This window comes from Peromyscus eremicus, chromosome 14 (genome assembly GCF_949786415.1).
Source record: "Peromyscus eremicus chromosome 14, PerEre_H2_v1, whole genome shotgun sequence".
NCBI classification, from domain to species: Eukaryota; Metazoa; Chordata; class Mammalia; order Rodentia; family Cricetidae; genus Peromyscus; species Peromyscus eremicus.
In genome coordinates, this window is record NC_081430.1 from 74212588 (window position 1) to 74232868 (window position 20281).

Genomic DNA, 20281 nt, shown 5'->3' on the forward strand with positions numbered 1-20281 from the left:
TGGCAAAGGAGTCATGAGCATAGGCCTCAGTGCTGGTCCTTATTGCCATGTCCACCTCTCTGTCCCCTCACTCCCTCCCTGTCCCCTCACCCCACCTGTCCCCTTACCCCTTCTCTGTCCCTTCACCCCATTCCTGTCCCCTCACCCCCTCCCTGTCCCTCACCCCCTTTCTGTCCCTCACTCATTTTATGGAGATAAAGGGGCCATTGCTGCTTCCTCATGGGTAGTTCTGAAGTCAAGCGAACAAGTCCTAGGTTCTCTGTACAGTGCCTGACACATTTGGAGTGCTCATTGCTGTCCCTAATAGGAAGCATCTTTCTTGTAAGCCTCAAAATAGTCTATAGAATACCATCTGGGATGGGATTTGCTAGGAATCAGTTTGTAAACAAGAAGGAAGCAATCTTACAAGACACAGTGACTGAGAGACCCTCTTAAAGGATGCAGGCTTCCTCCATACTGCCAAACTTTGGGGAAGTAGGTCCTCAGTACTGGGGAAAACAATGAATAAATGAATATAGTGGCAGGAGAGAGATTTAACATGATAAAACCCTAGTGCAATAATAAATCAAGTTCCCTTTTTTAAAGATCGAGTAGTTTTTTAATTCATTTTATTTTCATATATGTGGGTGTAGGTACCCGTAGAAGCTAAAGGAGGGTGTTGGCTCCCCTGAAACTGGAGTTATAGGTGTGTGTGAGCTTCCTGATGGGTGCTGAGAACCTAACTTGGGTCCTCTGAAAGAGTAATAAGTGCTTGGAACCACTGAGCAGCTCTTCAGCCCCTAAAGTTTCTTCTTGGTTTTTTGGAGGCATGGTATATCTCAGACAGGCCTGGAGTTCACTATGAAGACCAGGCTGGCTTTGAACTCATAGAGATCCTCCTGCCTCTGCCTCCCAGAGTGACGGGATTTAAAGGCATGGAATTTGAGTGTTTGGGTTTGTTTTGTTTTAAGATTTTAAGGTAGACGTGGTGCATGCTTAATCCCAGCACTCAGGGGGTAGAGGTAAGGTGAGTCTCTTAAGCTGAAGGCCAGCCTGGTCTACAGAGCAAGTTCCAGGCCAGCCAAGGCTACACAGAGCCCTGTCTTATAAAAAACAAACAAACAAATAAACAGAAAAGAAAGACCAAAAGATTAATTTTTATTTTTTTTTTTAATTTTTAATTATATGTCTGTATCAGTGTGGGAGAAGGTGCTGGTGCCCATGGAGGCCAGTGGCATTGGATCCCCTGGAACTGGAGTGACAGGTATTTACAGGTACCTGCCTGATATGGGTGCTAGAATCCTGACTCCACTCTACATACTACATCAGCAAACACTACACCCCTGAATCATCTCTCCAGCCCTGTGGTTTTTACTATCGCAGATAATGCAGCATAGGGCTTCAGGTGTAGCTCAGTGGTGGAGGGCTTGCCTAGCATGTGTGAGGCCCTGGGTTTGACCAGCAAAGCCACAAGTAAATAAATAACACAACGGAGAGTGGAAAACCTGGGAAACTCCCGTGTGTCTCTGCAACTTGTGTGCAAGCATCCACGTGTCGAACCCCTGCCAGTGAAACTCGGACTTCAGGTCGAACCCCTGCCAGTGAAACTCGGACTTCAGGACAGGAGCTGACACCTGCTTGGAAACGTGTACGTGCATTGTAATCGCTTAGGCTTCCATCTCACTGTACGGAAAGGCGTTTCGGGGTTCCAGTGCTGGTGTCTGCTGTCACCTTATTCCGAAGACTCTGCTCTCTGCTGCCTCTCAGCCGTTCCAGGAAGGCAGCTCCTACCAAAGTGTACAAAGTAGAAAACCGGGTCCTTTCCGCTTGCCTCCAGAAGGAAGAGGTAACTAAGTGTATGAAAGCTTAAAGGAGAGATGAGGTCATGGCGGCTGCTGAGCAATCCTGATGGGCAAGGGGTTTCATGCAAGTGATTCTGGGATCTTGGCTCAAAGGTACCACAAGCACAAGCCTGCAGAGGCTCTTTCCATAATGAAAGAAGGCATAGGGTATCTGCAGCCACACGTATAAAATATCTATAGAAGTACCAGTGCATGGGGGAGGTGTCCACGTCACCAGTGCAAGTCCTACCCCTTCACCACGGACTAGCAGTCCCTCCAGGTCCGTTGGTCCCCAGTCTTATCTTCTGGCCCTCCCCTCTCCATGTTGGTAGGAGAAGCAGACTGTGCCTCTCGATTGCACCTCAGATGCTGTACACTGAAGATGTATACACACACAATTTAAGAGCGACAGCAGTCCGTATGTGCTGCCAAGTAAGGCACTTGGGTTTGTGCTGGCTCCCTGCAGATCTCATGGTGCCCACAAATAGATCCAGCCACCTGGGACCTGGAGCCCCAGGTTCATTAGATGGTGTGCCTGAGGAAGGTACTGTGGAAGGCTTATTCTGAGAAAGGCTCAAGAACATAAAAACGGTTAACAAGGAGTGGGGACCACTTGGTAGCTTAAAGTCTGGACTGTGTGGATGGGGACCAGAATGGAAGAGATGGTATAATCAATTCAGTGCTGTTCAGATGCACATGTAGGCTATTTTATTGGCCCGCTCTATCTGTGACATTAATAAGATTAGCTGTAAGGATAGTTCCTCGTCAGATTGGAGAGGTATTTATAGCTCATTTCCTAATTACATAATTCAAATGGAGTAGTAGGCAATAATACAGTAATAGCTTCAACAGTCTTGTCGCTTAAGTGTGTTTAGGAATGACAGGTTTCCTTTTCTCTCATGCATGAGGTACGTACGGGGTGCATTGTTCAAACATCTGGCATCGAGTTCTAATCGTATCCTACAGAAAAGCCACAAACGCAGAATTTTATTAATAGTAATATTCCCTCCCTCTCTTCTGGGGGTGTGTGCATGCATGAGAGAGAGAGAGAGAGAGAGAGAGAGAGAGAGAGAGAGAGAGAGAGAGAGAGTCAGATAAATTATTGATCATATAAATTGTATTTTCCCTTAGAATAGAAGATAAATCCACCTCTTAGACTGTTGTTCAGCTCCTTTTTAAGAGCAAAGCAAGTAGGAGAACTACAAGTTTCTAAGGTTCTCTTTATTGCTGGTGTTTCGATCTACATCTCTCATCCCCCCCCCCCTTTTTTTAAGTGGGTCTTGCTATGTGGCATAGCCTGGCTAAGGACTTACCATCCTCCTGCTTCAGCTACTCAAGTCCTGGGATTACAAGGCCACATCTGGCTCCAGGTGCTTTCTAATGGCATAGCTGTGCTACCCTATCCTCATCTGAGTCAGCCTCCTTTTGCTTTCCCTAAAATGACTGCCAACTCCCAGATCCGCTGGATTCGAAGGACCTCGTGTCACAGCACTTCTGCTGCTTGAGTGGCATGGATTTCTCCCAGCGTGTTTCAAGTTCAAAACAGCCAGAAGCAGGGTTAACATATAACCTACGTGGGGACAAAAAGACCATAGTCATTGGCCCATGTTTGCTGGGTGAACAAAGCTAAATCAAGTCCCTTTTTTTTTTTGAGACAGGATCTCATGTAGTGTAGCCCAGGCTGGCCTTAGGCTCCCTATGTAGCCAAGGATGGCTTTTGAAATTCATCCTACCATCTCTCCCTCCTAAGTGCTGAGATCACAGGCTTGTTTCACCATGTGCAAAACCCAGGCTTTGTGCACTCCAGGCAAATGCTGTGTGTGTGTGTGTGTGTGTGTGTGTGTGTGTGTGTGTGTGTGTCTGTGCGCGCGCGCGCACGTGCCCTGTTGCCCACCGCCAGTGCCTGGTCCTCTGCCGATCAGGAAGAGCTCTTAACCTCTGAGCATCTCTGCAGCTCCCTCCTTGGAACTGTTTGATTACTTGGACTGAATCTGGATTTCCTATTTCACAGTTTTATCACTAACTTTTAATCTACAAACTTAGAATCATATCAGTTTTGTGTCCCAAGAGTTCATTCCTTATCAAGTCTTGGTGGAGTAAGTCTAGACTAGAAATCTTAGGGAGGGAAAATATATTCCTAGAAAAACCATCCCCAAGTGGACGCCGAGATTAACCTTTCTAGAGATCATGGTCCACTTAGGAAAGATTAGGGGTTTTGTTCTTCCACACTACTGGGGTTCCTGAGCTCTGTGCTAGGAAAAGCCTGGAAGAGACTGGGATGTCATTTACAGGACCTTAGCTGAAGCTCTTGAAAACACCCCAAAGCCACTGGCCTTGAGCTGTGGAAGCTGCTTTTCACCAGACATGACACCTTTCTGCTCTGGTGTGGACTCTGCCAGCACTCTTTGCTCCAAATGGCGCTGGAATGGCTAGTGCCCTTATCTCAGTCCCCGCTTTAGAGGAACCAGGTGAGCAGTCCCCAGGGAATGTCCTAAAGGAAGCAGTAATGACCTGAGATTCTGATGTTCTAAAGTGCGCTCCTCACCTGTGCTCTGTCCACGTGGATGACCACATCCGTCCAGCTGATCTCAGCTTGGCCTCTGCAGTTTGACAAAGCTGTTTTTGTTTCTGTTTTTGTTTCTGTTTTTGACCATATACGTAACTTTCTCTCTAGCCAGGTGTGGTTCCCGAGGCAGAGGTGGGTGGATCTCTGTGAGCTGGGTGACATCCTGGTCTACATAGTGAGTTCCAGGTGTGCCGGAGCTACAGTAAAACTCTGTCTCAAAGTAATTTTTTTTCCAGATGACCCCTCTGACTGTACAGTTATAAATCTTACCTTTTAATTTATTTTTAATTAGGGGGGGAGGGCGGTCATGTGCACGTGAGTATTTTGCCCACAGAAATAAGATATCTCTGTAGCGTTGGTTACAGGTGGTTCCGAACCGCCTGATTTGGGTGCTGGAGATCGAACTCGCATCCTCTAGAAGAGGAAATACGTGCTGCTCACCGCTGAGCCATCTTTCTAACCCCATCAATCTTTCTTGGAAGATATGCTGTCTACCTTGTTTTTAATGTTCGAGGGGAATTTATGGTGGGCGCCTTATCATTTCAAACAGGGTCTTTTGCGGCTGTGCGTCTCAGGAAATGAAGGGCCCTCTACCCTCTTCTCACGGTCCTCCTGCTCTGCCTTGCCCCTCTACCCAGACCCTGATGTCATTATGCAGCGGGGATGCGTGCGGGGCGGGAGCACCAAGGTCTCTCCCCGGCGGCGGGGCAGTCTGCTGGCAGGTGGCTTGCTGAGTTCGCCCCGCCCCCGGCCCTAGCCCCGCCCCGCTGCTCCACTCGCATTGGCGCGGCCAGCTGTCTCTCTCCGCATTGGGGAGGGGGCGCGCGGCTGCGGTCCCTCTGCAGAGGGCTGCGCGCTCCGCGGCCTCCGGAGCTCCTCGTTGTTTGGGCCCCGTGCACCCCGACCTCAGGAGCAGGGCTGGCCCGAGACCGCGACGCTCTGGGTAAGTGGAGGCAGGACCAGAGGCTCTGGGTCAGGATCGGGTGTACTGAGCCCCTGGTGGGAAGGTGACGGCGACAGACCCGGGGTCCGGGTCACCAGACAGCGAGGGGCGCGGACTGCAAGGTCGCTGGTCCTCAGGCTTCTCCAGGTGGGTGACCCTGGGCAGTTCTGCCGCCCGCTCGCTTCGCACGCGGTGCAGCTGGTGCCTTGGCACCGGCTACCTAACCCTTATCCTTCTTCAAGGCTTTTTGGGGAACTGTGATTTTCGGCTCCGGTCTATGATAATTCTGCAGATAGCTTGAAGCTGGGCTATCTGTTCCACGCCCCCGGTATTTTCCTTTCTGAGCCCTGTCTCCTGCCACAGGGGCGTCAAGCCTGGATAGAGTCCTTCCTCCAAGGAGGAAGCTTCGCGGTTCGTTTCTGGTTCTTGGGAAAGGTCCTTGCTCTGCTTGGATAGTGATTGCTCTTTGCTGCTCAAGAGGGGGGAAAGGGAGGTGGTTGTTTTCTGTGGCCTTAGACATGAGATTCTGCCAGCGAAGGACAGCAGGGACGTTAGGGTTTCCAAGGCAATAGAGCTCCTCTTGAAGGTAAAGGCGAACCATTTGCAGTCTTTACACTCTGCAAAGTTTTAACGCCTGCTGGCTGCATCCTTTCTCCGCCTCGGCTACACTTGTTGGGGTGTTGATGTCTACAGTGATGTACATTCAAAGAAGCCCTCTCGTGCAAGCATCTGGGCCATTCAGGTTAGTTTTTCAGATACTTTTCGGAATTCGATCGCTTTTGACTATTTCTTCTAACGATACATCCTCTGCTTAGAAGGAATGCTCGCTCGGGCTTGGAGCCATTAAGACTTGGTTCTAGTGCTTATCAAGGGTGTGTGAGGAGAGACTGTATTTTCTGGTTCCATCATTAGTCTAGAATTTATGTGTCTGTGTAGAAACATGAAACGTATAATACCTACCCTAAAAAAAAATCCCCTTAGATCTTAAAATGATTTTTTAGGGTTCTGCTTCTACAGAGAATTAGGAGCTGGTACCCAAATGGAAGCACAGTGAAGGATTTACATGCAAGCAGAATAATTTGCCTAACTTAGGACACCTATCAACTAAAATCCACAAAACTGTCGGGAATCACCTATGCCCCCATTCCGTAAGCTGTCCCATTCTGTAGATTGTTATTTTTTAGTGGCACTGGGGATCAAGCCTAGGAGGACCCTGTGGCATGCTAGGCCAGTGCTCTATCACTGAGCTATATGCACAGACCCAAAGCTGAGTTTTACTCTTTTTTTTTTTTTTCTCTCTTGAGACAGGGTCTCATGTAGCCAGTGCTGGTTCCAGCCACCCTAGATAGCTGCAGATGACCTTGGGTGATTCTCCTGCCTCCGCCTCCCACCTGCTGGAATTACAGTCCTGTACCTACCCCCACAACCAGCCTCGGATGAGGGTTTGAAAGCAATTCACTTTCTCACAGCATCCAAAGCTTCAGACACAGGCAGCGTCGGGTTAAATCTGAGCACTGGGGCTGGCTAGCTTTGTAATCTCAGGCAGGCTGCTTTAACTGCAGATGGAGATCTCACCACCTCCTCACTCCGGGATGCTGCGGTGCAGGTTAGGGACGGATGTGAGAGTGCTCGGCAGTGCCTGCCTCGCACACGAGGGTTGCACAACCGGGGCTGGCTGTTGCCAGCACCGACTCACCTCCAGCTGTGTGCAGTTACAGTGGGAAAGTACGAGTAGCAGGCACTTCGGTGAAAATGCCAAAGTTACGCAACGACTCTGAGACGGGAGACCGACAGCGACGCTGGGTTTTTCTGAGAGTCTGTATGGAAAGCAGCACCCCCCTTGATGGAATTTTTAGAACAGAAACCGTATGCTACAATAGGAAGAACACCAGAGAGTCAGAATTTCTACTTCTGACTCTGGCTGGGACCTCATCTAGCCCAAGGCTTTCTGCAAGTCCACCCGCCCACTTGGGAGCTCAGTTTTGTCATTGGGCTGGACTTGGGGAATCTGGAGCCATCTCCTAAGGCCCTCACCGTGCCGCGGTTCTTCACTGTGTGTGATGAGAAAGTAGTCCAGCTGGCCTGTCACCTGCCCTCTGTTGTTCGTTGTTGTTTGCCAAACTTTCTGTGTGGGGCCGTAAACAACTCATGGAGAAGGCGACCAAGAGCAAGGGCACACTTGTAGAGCGACCACAAACGAAGCCTTAGCAAAAATAATAGAATAAAATGGGTTCGCACTGGGATCTTTTTTGCTAGGGTAAAGCAAGCCTCCCTGTGTAGCCATAGTTGTTTTAGTATGTCCTGTGGAACATACGCCCCATATGATGCAGTTTATATTAAAAATAAAAGGCTCGTGGTGAAATAAAACCTCACTCTTTTCTCTTATCAGGTTGGCCTTTGAATAAAGGAGAATTCTATCCAGGAAAGAGCTTCAATTCATAGAGGAAATTAAAGGAAGAAATCATAAGCAACAGATGAACAAGGCATTTGTGTCCTGAAGAAGCCATAGACACAACTGTGGAGCGAGAGCAGGGTGGACCCCCAGGAGAAACTGGACTTGGTGTGATTTATTTGTCCCAAAAGGCTTCGAGAGGAAGAGAGAGGAGACTTTCCTGAGAATGAAAGAGTGTAGTGTGAAAATGGAGAGCAGAGTTTCTGAGATTCAGGTAGAAACTAAGGAGGAGAAGGCACCAGTAGCTGTTAGTCCTCAGGAAGAGAGGCAGGAGGGAAAAACAGGCGCGCTTTGCTTCAAGAGAAGGAAGAAAGCCAACAGGACGGAGCCTAAAGCTGGTTCCAAGACTGCCGAGGTCACAAAGAAGCGTCCCCCTGAAGCCGGGGACTCTGCTCAGCCCCAGCCAGCGGGGGCCTGGGCCTCCATCAAACGCCTCGTGACACACAGGAAGAGGTCAGAGTCTTCGAAGAAGCAGAAGCCATCGGAGGCTGACGTGCAGCCTGAGGACGTGGCTCTTCCTAAGAAAAAGGCAAAATCCAGACTCAGGATTCCTTGCATAAGATTCTCAAGGGGGGCAAAGAGACGTCATCACTCTAAACTCACAGAAGACTCGGACTACAACAGCAGAGTCCAGGGAGGGGCTGACGATCTGGAGACAAAAACCCAGACCCAGGCAGCTGACCAGGCGATCCCGGCTAAGTCCACACAGGGCCGACACGAAGGTGTGTTGGCGGAAGATGGTAAGGAGGTCCAAGAATCACGTGTGAGCAACAGTGTCACATCCAGAGGGAACGTGGTTTCCGTGGACCTGGAATTAGAAAATGAGTCTTCGGCTGTTCAGAGGGGCACTCCGGTGCTGGAAAAGGAACCGAAAGTGAACACGGAAAAGCAAAGCGTGCAAACGCAGCAAGCAAGTCCACTTGAGAGTTCGGAAGCAGGCAGCCCTCGTCCCGTGGCCTCTGACGCCCCTGCCTCACCAGCAACCGCGTATCAACGCAGTGTGGAAGAACCCAGTGGTGGCATCCAAGAAAGTGTTCCAAGGGGGAAGGATGACGGAAGTAGACGGAGTGCTGCCCAAGAGAAGAAATCAGGAGAAATTACGCTGGGCCCAGCAGAAGAAACTACACTGGTCCAGGCAGAGGAGGCTGCTGTCAGCCAGACAGACAAGAGTGCAGTGGCCCAGGCCGAAGAAGGTAAACCGGGTCAGGCAGAGGAAATGGTCAGACAGACAGACAAGAGTGCAGTGGCCCAGGCCGAAGAAGGTAAACTGAGACAGGCAGAGGAAACTGTCGGACAGACAGACAAGAGTGCAGTGGCCAAGGCCGAAGAAGGTAAACTGAGTCAGGCAGAGGAAATTGTCAGACAGACAGACAAGAGTGCAATGGCCCAGGCTGAAGAAGGTAAACTGAGTCAGGCAGAGGAAACTGCTGTCAGCCAGACAAACAGAAGTGCAGTGGCCCAGGCAGTGGAAGCTACTGTGGGCCAGGCAGTGGAAGCTGCAGTGGCCCAGGAAGAGGAAGCTGCAGTGACCCAGGAAAAGGAAGCTGCAGTGACCCAGGCAGACAAAACTGCAGTGACCCAGGAAGAGGAAGCCGCAGTGTCCAGGGCAGATGAAGCCGCAGTGGCCCGGGAAGAGGAAGCCGCAGTGTCCAGGGCAGATGAAGCCTCAGTGGCCCGGGAAGAGGAAGCCGCAGTGGCCCGGGAAGAGGAAGCCTCAGTGGCCCGGGAAGAGGAAGCCGCAGTGGCCCAGGAAGAGGAAATCGCAGTGGCCCAGGCACCAGATCTGAAAGAAAATGGAATTGATACAGAGAAACCCAGATCAGAAGAAAGCAAAAGAATGGAGCCAATTGCTATTATCATTACAGACACTGAAATCAGTGAATTTGATGCTAAGAAATCTAAAAATGTCCCTAAGCAATTCCTAATTTCAATGGAAAATGAGCAAGTAGGGGTTTTTGCTAATGATAGTGATTTCGAAGGGAGAACTTCAGAACAATATGAAACACTCTTAATAGAAACAGCCTCTTCTCTCGTCAAGAATGCTATCCAGTTGTCTGTAGAGCAGCTGGTTAATGAAATGGTTTCCGAGGATAATAAAATAAATACTCTGTTACAGTGACTTCATTTCCAGATCACGGGAAAGGAAAAAAAACCTTAAAGATGAATTATTTTATACATCTGTGGCGCTTCTTTCTCAGTAATCAATTAGAGGCTTATTGTCTGTGGAATTTTTTTTTTTTTTTTCCGATTTTTCGAGACAGGGTTTCTCTGTGTAGCTTTGTGCCTTTCCTGGGACTCACTTGGTAGCCCAGGCTGGCCTCGAACTCACAGAGATCCGCCTGGCTCTGCCTCCCGAGTGCTGGGATTAAAGGCGTGCGCCACCACCGCCCGGCTGTCTGTGGAATTTAAAGGTACAATTCCAGCCCGGAAGTGCTAAAGAATAAATGAAGTTTACGAAACTTGTTCAAACAGTCACTTCTGGACTGGAGGGAGTCAGCACGCATCACAGGGCGCCGTGACATACAGGAAGGTGCAGAGATGACAGGCAACGAGCTCAGTGCTCTGAGGAAGACTGTTTACTGAGCACGCGGCACGCTGTATGCTCCTTGCTGTTCCCTAATGTCACGAAGTCTGGGCTTTTTCTGATGGTTCAACCCTGTGTCTAGGCGAACGCTTTTCTTTTACAGTATATTTTCCTGTTGTTTCTAATGGTGAATCAGGTGAGTGGGTTTCTAGGCCCGCACAGGTTCCTTACAAAAGCCATTCACAGGTTCCTTCGGCCCGGCAGGTAGTTGTCAAGGGTGTAAGCGTGGAAACGGGGAATGCGTTTCCTTCCCTCCCTGTCTTCCTTCCGCCCAGCAGACCTGTATAGACCCATCTCCGTGTGGACCTATCTGCTGAGACGCGAGAAACAAGTAAATAAAGGGAATAGTAGTTTTCATCCAGAAGGCAAACTTCCCAGATAACAGAGAATTCCCTTAGCAGGAAAACCATAATAGTCTTGTGAAAATACTTCTTCTTGGCCAAACATGAACTATGTATACAACTGAATAAAAAAAAAATCAAAATTCATGCTGATGCATAGATTTTCAACACCGGTGTTTTTTTTTCGTTGTGTCTAGCCATGGTACTGTAACACAGTTCCCAGCCCCACGGGCCAGGGTTCCTATTGTACAGCACTCCCCACCCCGCTATCTAACCAAGTGATGATGTTACCACTCGTTACTGCTGAGGCAGGACAGCTGGTAGGATGGCTGTTGAAGAGCGCCCTCTGGAGGACGAGCACCAATGATGTTCATCCGCTCTGCCTTTACAGTGATTACGGACTGCATATGTGTACATTGCTTTTCCCTATGCTTTCATTTTGTAAATACATATTGTGATCTCTTACAGAAGTAACTAACGTGGCTTTGGAATTCAACCAAATGGTGGATGTTTAGCAAGATTCTTGGCTGGAATGTGAAAATATTTTCTTCAGGCTTGCCTGTCTTCATGTTTTTCAATGGGTGATGGAGGCATCATTCACTTTAGCAAGATAAACACCCCCCCAATGCATTTCTTTTAATTGTGTACCTACCTTTTTAGACATAAAACCAAAAATCACTGCTAAATCATCTTTGAGAGAATACTTTAACCCACAGTGTATGGTGCTAATAGACTTGTGTAGCTACCAGAAAATACATTTAAAATGGACAGTTTTAAATGCCTGACTAAGGTTGATGCACTTTGCAGTATTTTAAATAACCTTGTATCTATTTACTGTAAGAATGGTTCCAAGCCAATATACTTACATTAAAGTTTCTAATAGTATCTTATGAATGAGAAAGAGCTATAAAATACACAGCATTTAGCAATTATCAAGGGTATTTTGGATTTGGGGATTTTGAAAAACAGACACAATGTAAATATGTGATTTGGGGGGTAAGAAAGCAGCCCCAAGTTTCAAGTTTTGGAGTGTGTGTGTGTGTGTGTGTGTGTGTGTGTGTGTGTGTATTCCCTATACTGCTGTTTGATAAATACACCTTTGGTTAGAATGCATTAAGATTGATTGTTTTTATAAGAAAATATATTCTCCTTCATTCTTCATTGGTTTCTCTGGCTTTTCTAAGGACTTAAATAAAGAGACTTTCCATCTGGAAATAGAATACAGAAATTTATCAGTGGGTTGCAATCTGATATATCTGCTACATGGCCAAATTACAGAGAAATTTAGGGTGAGCCAAACTATTCTGTTGTTATAAAAATGAGCAGGAATCAGAGAGATGGCTTGGAAGTCTACCATAAAATATTTAATAATGATAGGATATATTTCAAGCAGTTTGACCTATGAAAAATAGGTAGAAAGATTCTGACTCAATTTATACTCTTTTGGCCTTTAACTGACCAGTTTAGAGGCATCGATTTAGGCATCATTAACCACTCACTTTAATTTTAATTGAAATCTGCCTTTAATGAACACTTGTCAGCTACGAACAAATTTCTTTTTGAACTCAGAATTTTCGAAGGCTGAGGGGTCTATCAGATACTCAATAATTTTTCAATATATTATCTTCACCCTCTTAAGAGTCAAGTATTATTCACTCACTCCACGTCTTACAACACAGAGGATGTAAGTACTTGCTGTGATTGTGTGTGTGTGTGTGTGTGTGTGTGTGTGTGGTGTGTCACTATTCACTTAACATTTTTTCACAGCACTTTTTAGGATATTAAAAATAGTACCTGGTAACATTTAAGTAAAGGTAGCAGAAAACAAAAGAACTTCCAGCAGAAATCATGCTCCCTGCCACCCCCTCCACCTCCAGGAATGAAAAGCATGTGGCTCAGTCGGAGCTCTTCACAGAAGCTGTCTGCATGATGTTCCTCCCAGGCAGTGGGTTTGACAGCATGAAGCTGGTGATGATCTTAATCAGTCTACTATTTAGTGGGTCAGGCTCTTCGCTGTGTGGCCTGTGAGAAGGCCCTGGGCCAGCCTTGCCTAGACTCAGAGCCCAGAGTTCGTGTCATCTGCAAATGTCTAACTTCAATTCGCCTTATTTTTTATAGTTGAGAATTTTTTAGGGGGTCGTGGCAGGATTTTTAAAATGATTCTTAGACTTTAGAGCCCTGTTGTTTGAAAAGATCTTTATATTGGCTTTACTGAGTAAGCATTCTACTTTCTAGCTTAATACTAACCATGCCAGGATCTGACTTTTCTGCCTGCCCTTTTTGGATTTTTTCTTTTTAATATCTTCATGTAAGTTGTAGAGTTCTTTAGGTTCAAATTCCTGTCTTACTGTGTAATAAGGTTTCTTATAGATCACTGAAATTTTCAATCCATACTGCATTTTATTGCATATTTTTTAAAAGAATTTTTTGTAATGATCCTTGAGACAAAAATTTATTAGAATGAATCTGCATAAAGTATAAATGCCCTGATTAAGTTAGATCCAACATAGATTAGGCTTAATGCCTGTCAATACCCTGATAATAGGACCTCCCACAGCTCATCCTGGGCAGGGTGTGTGTGTGTGTGTACATGTGTGCATGAGTGTGTACATATGTACACGTGTGTGCATGTGTCTGTGCGTGTGTGCTTGTGCACGCGTGTGTGCACGTGTGTGTGCTTGTGCACGTGTGTGTGCACGCGTGTGTGCGTGTGCGTGTGCGTGTGCGTGTGTGTGTGTGTGTGTGTGTGTGTGTGTGTATGTGTGTGTGTGTATGTATATAGGGGGGAAGGAAGTAGCAACAGAAACCAGGACAGGGGGAAAGGCAGAGCCACAGACAATGCAGAAAGAGAAATGCCAAACAGGGAAGTAGAAAGAGTGGTTTTGTCTGGAATGGGGGAGCTGGGACCTGAATATGGCAGTCTGGACACAGTGTGTTCATTCTGATTTGTGACCAGGTGCAGAAAAAAAAAAAAAAAAGGCCTGTAAAATGCCACACATGTCAGTTCTTGGCCTGTAGAAATGTTAAATGGATGAGCCGTTATAAAAGTAAGAGTACCACTTTGTATCCTCCTTAACATTAGTGTTACTGTGAATCAGAGACTCATATTAAAGAAATAATACTCTGTAGAGAAAAAGTTTTCAAGCTGAATTAATACATGTACTGACTAATACAGAATAAATGTTATATTAGCTTATTTATTTTACCTGTGTTTTTCAAAAAGGAATATGGTGCCGGGTGGTGGTGGCACGTGCCTTTATTCCCAGCACTAGGGAGGCAGAGGCAGGCGGATCTTTGTGAGTTGGAGGCCAACCTGGTCTACAGAGCAAAATCCAGAACAGGCACCAAAACTACACAGAGAAACCCTGTCTCGAAAAAAAAAAAAAAAAGTAAAAAAAGGAATATGGTAAGTTATGTTCATTCCTAAAACTGTAAAGATGACATTGATGAGAACATTGAGTTCTATAAAAAGTTCCACTCTGCTCGGGATCACACAGATGTTACAACACAGGCAGGAAGGAGTCCACCTTCAGCAAAGGCATGCAAACAGAACTCTGAACCGATGCAACTGTAAGAACAAGCAGTTCTGAACTTGATGCCATTGGAACTTTGGGCTCTGGAGCCCAGTGACACAGTCCTTGCTACATGCTCAGTCCCCAAGACCTCAAAACCAAACCAAGTCAAACAAAAAGGAAGTTTCATTGTTTCTTACCAATTGCATGAGTTGTTTTTCTGTTTTTTTTTTTTTTCAGGGTCAGGGGGCTGGGGTTTGTTGTTTTTTTTTGAGACAGGGTTTCTCTGTGTAGCCCTGACTGTTCTGGAACTCACTCTGTAGACCAGGCTGTCCTCAAACTCCATATCCACTGCCTCTGCCTCCCAAGTGCAATTAAAGGCATGGGCCACTACCACCCAGCCTGTCTTTTCTGTATTATATTAGTCTATGAATTGTTAATAATCCCTGTGGTTTCATAAAAAAAAAGCCACGAAGTGGAAGGCCTTACACTATTCACATGATATCAACTGTAGTTGGTTTCACAAGTTTGATTTCCTGGAGCCCTCATTTCATTCAGCTCCTACTACTGCTTTGGTTGTATTGTGAGATGGGCTAGCCTGGAACGTCTATCTGATCCTCCTGCCTCAGTCTCCCAAGTCCTGGAATTACAGGCACGTACCTGCTAGGCTTGGCCTCTGCTATTTTCTAACTACAACTCAGTAGTAATAACTGGGTCCAATGAGACTGTATTTTCCAAATCTCAGGACCCATTGAAAAGTTGGTAGCATCTTCAAGATCCTGAAACTACATCTGGCTGTGTGCCTCACTTCCTGCCTGATGTTATACAAGCAGTGGGCATACACAGTGAATTTCACATTCTTCAGAATTTTGCCTTATTATTACTACTATTTTAGTTTTGGAGGCAGGGTCTCTCTATGGTCCTGCTGTCCTGGAACTCACTACGTAAACCAGGCTGGCCTCAGAATCACAGAGATTCACCTGCCTCTCTTTCCTGAATGCTGGGATTAAAGCTGTTTGTAACACTGGGCTCTTGAGAATTTTTAAAAGGTTATTTTTGTTATATGAGACAGGGTCTGTGTAGCTCAGGTTGGCCCCAAACTCGAGATCCTCCTGCCTCTGCCTGCACCTCATGAGTTCTGGGGTTTCAAGAATGTCACCACACTCGGCATAAAGCTTTTTGATGTCAATTTTCCTAATAGCAGGAGCACACTACCCTTTACAGACTGTGCTCACCAAGTATGCTAGTTCCTTACAGACCCACATTTAAACCTCAAGTCTAGAGTCCCGATGCCTCTCTCGATTTGGTTTCCTGGGGGCTTTTCATGAGTTTGGGGGATGGAGTAAATATATGTGTATACTTCACAATCAAGTTGGCTCAAGCTTCCTGAACAATGAAGGAAAATCCAGGAAGGGAGGGGCTGGGACTGCCAGCCTTAGCCTGGCCTCTGTAAATGTCAGCCAATCAGAACGTGCAAAGAGTTACCCCATGTTAGCAAGATTCCTCATCCATTGTTTTGTGGCTAAACCCAAGACTTTTAGCCTTGGCTTTCATCTGGGTCTTAAGGAATAAGTTTAAGGAGACAGGTGGGAGCAAGGGCACCTCTTCCAGGAGCTTCTGAAGTTCTGTAGATAATCGATGACCCTCATCTGAGCCAGAGAATGGAGTGGAGGGATCAGGTTAGATTTGTAATGGTGCTGGGAATCACACCCAGGGCCTTATTCGTGTTAGGCAAGTGCTCTGCCACTGAGCCACATTCTCAGCAGCTGTGACCTTCATGACCAGGCAATTAGTGAGCAGGATTAACTTCTCATGCACTTTTCACAGAAACACTTATACACCGGAACCTTCCACTCCTGCTTTCCTGGGACTTGCAGAGCCCAGGAGGACACTTGAAGTGGATGCCATCACTTGTAAATATACAAGTCTTTATTTTGAGGGGAGGAGATGCTGGACACTGGATCCTGGAATTTGTACATGTTCACCACGGACTTTACCACTCGAAGCCCGCACTCTAATCTTTCACTACCAAATTCCTGCACTGACATCTCTACCTTCATGTGAGAGGAAGGTCTGGTCAGTATCGGTCATCAGTGGTTCTCTGGGCCACACCCGGCAACAGACAAGCTCCTAGGATGGCTCTACGTGGAACTGGTGCACAGAATAGAGGCTTTAGTAGCAAGAATGCCACCTGTCTAGCAGAAGTATCTCTAGCCTGTCAGAGTTGCCCTTGGACCCTGGAGTGCTGAAACGCAGCACTCACCGCACAGATGCGGCCCTGCACAGACAGAATGCCAGAACAACTAGCCACTGCTCAGTACAGGGGGAGCGAGCCAGCCTGGCGTGGCACTCTCAACCAAATGTGGCATAGCCAGCCACAAGCCATGATTTCAGAGGAAACTTAGAATTCTTAATTTTCTGGGCTCCCCCTAATCCCTGAATATTTTGGCTATTATTTTTCCTAAAGGATTAAACATTTGGACTCATTAAACCTTAAACTTTTTCTATATTTGTCTGGGTATCACTGAGGCATAATTCACAAATAGTGAAGTCTACCTCCCCCCACCCCCGGCCCCCCAAGGCCCTGTGTAAAAGCTCTGGCTGTCCCGGAACTCATTCTGTAGACCAGGCTGGCCTCAAACTCACAGAGATCTGCCTGCCTCTGCCTCCTGAGTGCTGGGATTAAAGCCGTGGGCCACCATTGGCCAGCCATTTTTATTTAATTATTATTTTATGTGTGAGTTTTTGGCCTGCATATATGTATGTGTGTGTGTGTGTGTGTGTGTGTGTGTGTGTGTGTGTGCATCACTTGCACACCTGGTGCCTGTGGAGGTCAGAAGAGGGTGTCAGAGTCCCCAGAACTAGAGTTACAGACGGTTGTGAGCTTCCATAGGAGTGCTGGGAATCGAACCCAGGTCTTCTGCAAGAGCAATACGTGCTCTTGACACTGAGCCATCTCTCCAGCCTGAATTTCTGGGGTTATAGGTGTGTGCCACCACACCATGTTGTGATGCTGGGGATCCAGCCAGGGCTTTATGCATGCTAAGCAAGCACTCTACAAACTGACCCACAACCCCAGTCCCACGTTTTATATATATATATATATATATATATATATATATATATATATATATATATATGATTTATATATTACATTCGAGTTCTTGTTGCTGTGACAAGATGCCCTGGCAGAAGCCACTCAAGGGAGGATTTATTTTGGTTCGTGCTTTGAGGGTATGAGCCATAGGCTTCTGCAGGCAGCTGGTCACATCGGGTCCACCTTCAGGAAATAGAGAGGATGAACGCTAGCATTCACCTAATTTTCTTCTGTCTATTCAGTACAAGACTCCAGCTCATGGAAGGGTGCTGCCTCAGTTAAAGTGGGTCCTCCCACTCAGGTAAGCTGATCCAGGTAAGCTCTCACAGACATGCCTAGAAGCTGTCTCCTAGGTATTTCTTGATCCTGTTGACAATCAAAATTAGCCAGCCGAGTGTGGTGGCACATGTCTTTAATCCCAGGCAGAGGCAGGAGGATCTCTGTGAGTTTGAGGTCAGCCTGGTCTACATAACAATTCCAAGACACTCAAGGTTACAAAGAGAGACCCTTTAAAATAAACAAAAAACAAAAACAAGTAACCACTGCAGATACTGAATATGTTTAGTTTAATATAATTTCCTGTGTTTGTAAAAATTGCTACTTGTACAGAAATTCAAAGTAATAGTTTTTTAAAATCTCAGTGTTTAAACTAGGAGATCCAGCTAGTGGGAACTCATGAACTCTAGACCAAGAGCTGTGGAACCTGCAAGGTACTGGACTAGGTAGGTCCTCTGCATGAGTGAGACAGTTGTGTAGCTTGATCTGTTTAAGGGGCTCCTGGCAGTGGGATCAGGATCCACCCCTGGTGCACGAGTTGGCTTTTTGGAGCCCATTACCTATGGAGGGACACCTTGCACAGCCTTGATGCAGGAGGGAGGGACCTGGATCTGCCTCAACTGAGTGTAACTGACTTTGCTGACATGGTAGGCCTTAGCTTTTTGGTAAGGGGATGGGGAGTGGGTTGGGGGGGGGCAGGAGGAGGGATGAAAGGGGGATCTATGGTTGGTATGAAAAATGAATAAAAAAATTTAATAAAGAAAAACAACCTATGAGAACCAGGCCTGTGGCACAGCCTGCAGCCACTAATAAATTAGTAACCAAAAACTTACCAGGAGAAGCAAGGCAAGGCTGGCACACACCTACTGTACAGCTGTACAGCCAGCCTCAAAAGTTGTGTTCCCCAAGTGATACTGAGCAGAATCTCTGGCCATTGTGGGGGTTTTGAGTGTAGCCAGCAGAGCAGGATACGTCACACGGGTGCTGAAGATTGTGTTTTCTCTAATTATGCTTTTTCTTCTGGTTTAAAACTCATTGAAATGGGGAGCAAGAAGGACTGTGTATCCATGTTGGAAGTGCTTGCCCAGAGTGTGTGAGACCAAAAAGCACTGCATGAGTGTGTGTGTGTGTGTGTGTGGTGAAAGCTAGGCAGCCCCAGTTCTGCATGAGGGTGGGGTTTTGTTTTTTTTTTTTTTTTTTTTTTTTTTTTTGTGTGTGTGTGTGTGTGTGTGTGTGTGTGTAGGAGAGGCAAGATGAAATCTAGGCAGCCATAGTTCTGCATGAGTGTGTGTGTGTGATGAAAGCGAGGCAGCCCCAGCTCTAGCTTCTTTTAGGAAGCTCCACACTGGATTCCTGAGGCTGTGCCAATCTGTGCACCCACCCGCAGTTTATGAGTCCTTTTCTCTCCTTTTGTTTTCTTGATGCAGCCTTTCTGACTGCAGAGATGGAGTCTCCACATGGCTTTAATCTGTACCTCAGTGGCGGCTAAGGATGCTGAGCATGTTTTAATGTTTCCTTGTCATTTGGACTCCATCTTCTGAGAACTGGCTGTTTAGTCCATCAGTCCGTGTAGTGACTGGATTGTTTTCGGTTTGGGATAAGTGTGTTCAGCTCTTTGAGTTCTTTATATACTCTAGATAGCAATCATGTCAGATGCACAGCTTGGAAAGGTCGTCTTCTCTTTTGAGGGTTGCCATTTACTCTTTCCTTTGCTACTGGAACTGCTCCTGTTTTTGAGACAGGGTTTCACTGGGTAGCCCCGGCAGTCCTGGAACTCACTCTGTAGACCACACTGGCCTCAAACTCAGAGAGACCCTCCTGACCCTGTCTGGGATTAACGAGGCATGATACTATGCCTGGGCTGTGTAGGAGCTTTTAAATCTCACACAATCCCACCCGTCAGCCCTTGGCACTGTTTCCTAGTTGCACCTCTTCTGGGTACACACCTGAATAGTTCCACATCAACATAGCACAGAGATACTTCCGCATCTGTGCTTGCTACAGCACAATTCACAACAGCCAAGTTAGGGTATAAAGAAAATATGGTAGGCATTCACAGAAGTGTCATCCAGCCACAAGAACGAGACAGTCATTTGCCAGAAAATGGAAGTAACTGGAGACGATGCTAAGACAACTGAGGTGGATGCTGAAAGGAAACGCATGCTTTTATTGCTCGTTTTCCTGCCTCATACAGACGACATAAAAGGGAGGAGGTAGGAGAGCCAGGCACGGTGGCGCATGCCTTTAATGTCAGTGATGGGAGGTAGAGGCAGATGGATTTCTGTATGTTTGAAGCCAGCCTGGTCTACATAGTGCATTCCAGAATAGCCAGAGCTTCATAACTGAGAGACCCAAACAAACAAACAAATACATACATACATACAAAACAACAACGACATTTTAAAAGGGAGACCCGGAGAGACAGATGGGTGGGGGAAGGGAATGGGAGAGGACGTCTACAGTCAAAGCACACAATATGCTGGAAACTGGCTTATGAAATCCAACACTCTGTGCATGAATATTTGCCATTGAAAGAATGAAAGGGAAGGACCAAGCAAAGCAGGATTTCCTTGACTGACTCCATTTACTTCTCAGGCACGTAAAACATTAACTGAGTTTGATATATGATTAGGAGAGTCAATGTCATTGGAATAAAATCCTACGGCTCTGCTCTTAATGACATGTGAACA

At 46.6% G+C, this 20281-nt stretch overlaps 1 protein-coding gene across 1 annotated transcript; it reads left to right on the plus strand.

The window, feature by feature from the left end:
• The first annotated feature begins 7730 nt into the window (after window positions 1–7730).
• On the plus strand, window positions 7731–10005 carry Akap5 (A-kinase anchoring protein 5). The gene has a single exon (XM_059280010.1). The coding sequence runs from the start codon at window positions 7948–7950 to the stop codon at window positions 9898–9900; it is 1953 nt and encodes a 650-aa protein (XP_059135993.1). The 5' UTR covers window positions 7731–7947; the 3' UTR covers window positions 9901–10005.
• The last annotated feature ends 10276 nt before the right edge of the window (window positions 10006–20281 follow it).

What these genes read in the sequence shown, in the direction of transcription:
- Akap5 (XM_059280010.1), top strand. Translation starts at nt 7,948, where the DNA reads ATGAAAGAGTGTAGTGTGAAAATGGAGAGCAGAGTTTCTGAGATTCAG.